The sequence below is a fragment of the Amphiura filiformis genome, chromosome 11 (assembly GCF_039555335.1).
Source record: "Amphiura filiformis chromosome 11, Afil_fr2py, whole genome shotgun sequence".
Taxonomy (NCBI): domain Eukaryota; kingdom Metazoa; phylum Echinodermata; class Ophiuroidea; order Amphilepidida; family Amphiuridae; genus Amphiura; species Amphiura filiformis.
In genome coordinates this window covers 1,237,933-1,243,003 of record NC_092638.1, presented here as the reverse complement: position 1 = coordinate 1,243,003, position 5,071 = coordinate 1,237,933, and the positions used below count along the sequence as shown (strand labels likewise).

At 37.6% G+C, this 5,071-nt stretch overlaps 1 protein-coding gene across 1 annotated transcript; it reads left to right on the top strand.

Annotated features, from left to right (window-relative positions):
* Positions 1-3,104: 3,104 nt before the first annotated feature.
* Positions 3,105-3,791, top strand: LOC140164183 (uncharacterized). The gene has a single exon (XM_072187424.1). The coding sequence runs from the start codon at positions 3,105-3,107 to the stop codon at positions 3,789-3,791; it is 687 nt and encodes a 228-aa protein (XP_072043525.1).
* Positions 3,792-5,071: the final 1,280 nt, after the last annotated feature.

The following is a 5,071-nucleotide window of genomic DNA, read 5'->3' as shown; positions in this document are numbered from 1 at the left end:
GGCGAGGCCATCATCGCGATATAATCCGACATTGATGTCGATATGTTGCAATTGTGACAGCAAATAAAAACCAACGAGCTCACAAGTTTCAGCTCCATCGAAGCTGCCCATGGTGACATCAAACTTTGAGTTTGAATGTATGCCAATTAAACTGTCTAATGATCTAGCACTAGCTCCGCGCGCTTTACGCTCGGTGATCGCGCTTCGCGCTCACCGTCGCCACTTCGCGGCGTGAGCATTCCGTGCATCATAATCAGTTTCCAGTGATAAGCATAATTCTGACCAGTGTGGGTCGGCTTCGGCTGGCTTGCATGAAACAATATTGTAAATAATGCTTTAATAAATCACCAAGTCTATTTTAAATGTACATTTTTATATATACATCTAACAAAAATCCAATCCCTTTACGGAGGTACTACACCCCTGTGGTAAATTTGTGACTATTTTTGCATTGTTCTCAAAAATAATAACACACTGGTAACAAAAGTTATGTATATTATTGGGGCAAGGAATCCAATTACTACACTGAAATTTCAGTGACTCAAGATAAGCGGTTCAGTATATATGATAGGAAACGAGGTACATCTTAGCGGTACCTTATTTCTTATCATAAATAACGAAGAACTTGTCTTGGGTCACTGTAGTTATTGGATTCTTTGCCCCTATAATATACATAAATTTTGTAACCAGTGTGTTATTAGTTTTTGAGAAAAATGCAAAAATAGACACCAATTTGTCGAGGGGTGTAGTACCCCCTTAAAGGTCAGGTCTATTGCAAAAAGAAGTTTATCTCTATTTGAAGAGAATAATTATTACATTATAAGTTGACACTTGTTGCAATTTTTTTATGCGTATTTCTCCTGAAAAAAGAGAAATTGTGTGGGTAAAGTTCAGCCTCGTACGTGTTCTTCCCCCGTTTGAAGCGTACGTGTTCTCCCCCCGTTTGGCTGATGACGTAGGTAAATGAAGCGGACACTATTCGCTACTTGCACGGTTCCGCCATTATGCACTATGTGCGGGGAGAGCCTCGAACTGGCAGCATACATGAAAGGAAGAATTATGTAACCTTACACAGAACGTTATGACTAGTTCAATTCCCATTCATGTATGCTGCCAGTTCGAGGCTCTCCCGCACATAGTGCATAATGGCGGAACCGTGCAAGTAGCGAATACCATGCTCTCATCATACAATAACAATCACTTTGACAAGTTTGACATAAGCAACAATGAGTTGTACTATCATTCACCATAACAATGTTGCATAACAATATGCACACTTTTGTTACTATGCGTTTGCTTTGTAATATTTCATCCAACTGAAACTATAATAACTGCATGAGTTTGTGGACTTAACACGGTTTATATGCTAGTCTCAGATGAAATTCTAAGCTCAAATTATTTATTTAATTTTTAGGCCTAATATTTCTCATGATATTGATACATATGAATTGTAATATCACAATTTACTAATATATAAAAAAGAAGCGGCTGATTTTATCCATATGTTTAAAACCATTAAATTTGTAATACTTTTTAGAGTTTTTTTCTGTGAACAACAACAGTATACGTTCTGTCCATTGAGAGCGTTTATAGTCCCTTTTCTCAAAGCGGGCACATCTCATTTCATGACGTCGCTGTTTTTCTAGGCCAAATCTGTCTCGTTCGAAGGAACTCACCGCTTAAGTTGGTTTTTTGTTTTTATCAATTTTAAACGTCTTATTTTCTCAAAAAAGGAGTCGTTTTCATTGTCCTCATAATATTAGCTTGCCAATGATATGATGTTATTTTCGCAATAGACCTGCCCTTTAAAGGTATGCTGAACTTAGCAGCGCCACCCCTATTATCAGCCTGCCAGAATGTATATGTCTCCTTACCGTTTTTGATCGCAGTGTACTTACTTTGTAGATCAGATCAAGATGCATTATTTTGTGAGTTATTTATTTATTCGTTATTTATTCAGGAAAATTCCATCAATACAAAAGTACTGGTCTCCCTGGAAGCCCTGATAACATACATATAACATTGATATACAAATAATATTATGAGAATATGATATCAATAATATACAAACATGGACATTTAGAACAAGTTCAAATTAATGAGGAGGGCTATAATAAGTTCCTTATTAATGTCTTAAATACATACATATACAAAATTATAGGGCATTCTTGAACTCATTCAAGCTTAGTGAATCCAAATTGGCACAGAAATTTAAAGGAAGTCTATTCCATGAAGTGGCAGCTCTATAATGAAAAGTTCTCTGTAATATTTTGTAATATTCAGAATATCAATCATTTATTATTATTATTATTATTATTATTATTATTATTATTATTATTATTATTATTATTATTAATAATAATTATTATTATTACGTCAATTCAGGGTCATCTCAGGGTAGTCAGGACCGGCGTTATGGGTTTGCCGGTCATCTTAGGTAGTCAGGACCGGCGTTATGGGTTTACCGCCCCATAACGTTGCCTGACAGAAATGGAGGAATGGGTTTGTCATTCAATCTAATAATAGCATAACCGGCAATTGACACTGGTTGAAACCGTAGATGTACGAACATCCTTTCCGATTGAAGCTAGCTCTTAATAGCTGATGGCATAGGCCGATTATCTACTCTCACGACTTTTAAGCATCGTTTTAACAGCTAGTTTATATAGCCGAAGTACATGTATTTAAGGTCAAACTTGAGAGATCAAAGCGTTGGTAAGATTATTACAGTTTTTTGTATCAGGGAAATGGATAAGAATGTCCAGTTTCTCTTTTCTCGACCTGAGGGCTAAGAACGAAATAATCCTAAGGGATTGTGATTAAAGACCAAGTAAGTTTTATATTTAAGATTTAAAATTCAAATTAAAGAGAGATTAATTTTAAATCTAAAATTGATCGGTCCCTAATTACAACCTTTATATTATATATAGAATTGCAGATTCATACGTAGTGGTAATAAAATGAAAGTAAATTAAATTAAACTTCAACAATACTTGTTTATTTTCGCTTACCGGGAGCGCTTTCGAGGAACTTCCTCGTCATCAACCGATGTTGTTGACAAATTAAGTGTGGTCAGAACGCTGATCCATAGAAGCGAAACAGTGATGGATCCGTCTGATAAAGAAGAGGAGGTTTCGCACATCAAGTCGGCGCTCCGTAGTTGTGGATACAGAGACTGGACCTTCGTACGTGCCAAGAAATATAAATCCAATCTGCAGGAAACTGTGTCTGAGTCCACGAGTAAGGCCTTTACGGTCACCTTGCCTTACATTGAAGGTACCTCGGAACGGCTACGTAGAGCGTTCAATACAGCAGGTGTTCCAACTGCATTTAAACCTCATCAGACATTACGACAGACCTTAGTTGCACCGAAGGACAAGGTCGATAAGTTGAAACAGTCAGGAACAATCTATAAAATTGCATGTTCTGATTGGCACGCCACATACATCGGGGAGACCAGTAGGAAGCTTGAAAAACGGCTTGTGGAACACAAGTCAAAAGCAGCTGGCTCCAAATCAGCCGTACAAGAACGAGTAAAAGCGAGTAAGAACACGCACCAAATAGACTGGGACAACGTGAAAGTACTGGAGAAAGAAACAAAAGACTTTCCCAGGAGGGTCATGGAAGCCATCCAGATCAAGAAACAAAGCCCTTCACTTAACCGTCACACAGGATTGGAATTAGATCCTGTGTGGGACAACCTGATCAAACCCAGCGGCACCAGGGGCAGGACTTTTCCTACTTCTGTGACATCATCGAGTGTGATGTCACATGATCAGGTTGGTCTCTAGCCATTTCCAAGAAATACATCAGAGCCAACAAGGAAGTCGAGGAAGTTCCTCGAAAGCGCTCCCGGTAAGCGAAAATAAACAAGTAATGTTGAAGTTTAATTTAATTTACTTTAATTTTCTTTATATTATGATTTATTTTTTAAATCCTTGTAATTTAGAGTGTATTTATATTGATTGTTGGGAGTGACCTTTCTTTCATTAAGGGTAGACGAAGTATTGTTGGTCGAAGCAACCTAAAAATCGATTTTCATTATCTAGGTCAATATATTATTGAAAATTAACACCTTGATGTTTTGCAAAAGTTCATTCTACAAATCGTATACTTTGCAAACTTGCTTAATTTATTGCTGTTAATTAGTTATGTACGTTTTACAAAAGTGTTGTTGTTTCAGCCCTCTTTACAACGTAACTCAAGAACCGCAGCACCTATAAAAGTATATCTGTGATATTTTAATTCTTCTACACGCTCGCTATGAATTGAGCAATGCAGTTTTTGCCAAAGCTCACTACCATTCGTAAGATGCTGTGAACTACCAAATCACAACAGTTTAAAATAATTAATAACCTTAACTATGAAGGACATTATGCTTTTAATATGTCTTGACCACATGACCACCTAAGCGTGTGAGTTTGTCTCATACGGACTAACCTTGGTAAACAACAAATAAGTCCATTACAGATGATGGTGGATGCGATATCGGCATTTTTGAGGTCGCCATTGGATTAACACATAATCATGAAATCTTCACAAACAATTCTAAATTTGTTATGTGGTGCAAAAGCAAAATTATCTTACTCTAAAACCGTCGGGGTACGACGACGTACCACACTGCAAGTATGTTAATTTTCCATTTGTAATTGCTAACCGTGTATTTTGAATGGGGCTGTCAGCCCTGTATCTTCGCCAGCCTCGTACGTCACGTGTTGCGCTTCCTACGCCGCCTGTCCATTATTGACGGCATCAATTCGCCCTCTATCTTACTTTTGAGTCATGTCCATATTATTCTGAAAAATTGGTGGCGCTCATCAGTCTGCAACACCGGGTGTGTTTTCATGAGATATCAGTTTGCATGCTTTTGGCAACTTACTCAGATCATGATTCAGATCCATGGTGCTACGTTTATGTCCTGGCCAGGTACACACCCAGGTCTATCACAGCCAGTTCGTGACATCTGGAAAAGACCGGCTAATGTATCACCGCTAATCCGCTGGTGTTTTTTTTTCTGTCCTTTTTTTCATTCTTTCTTTCTCATTAATAGGTTTTATGTAACACGTGTGAT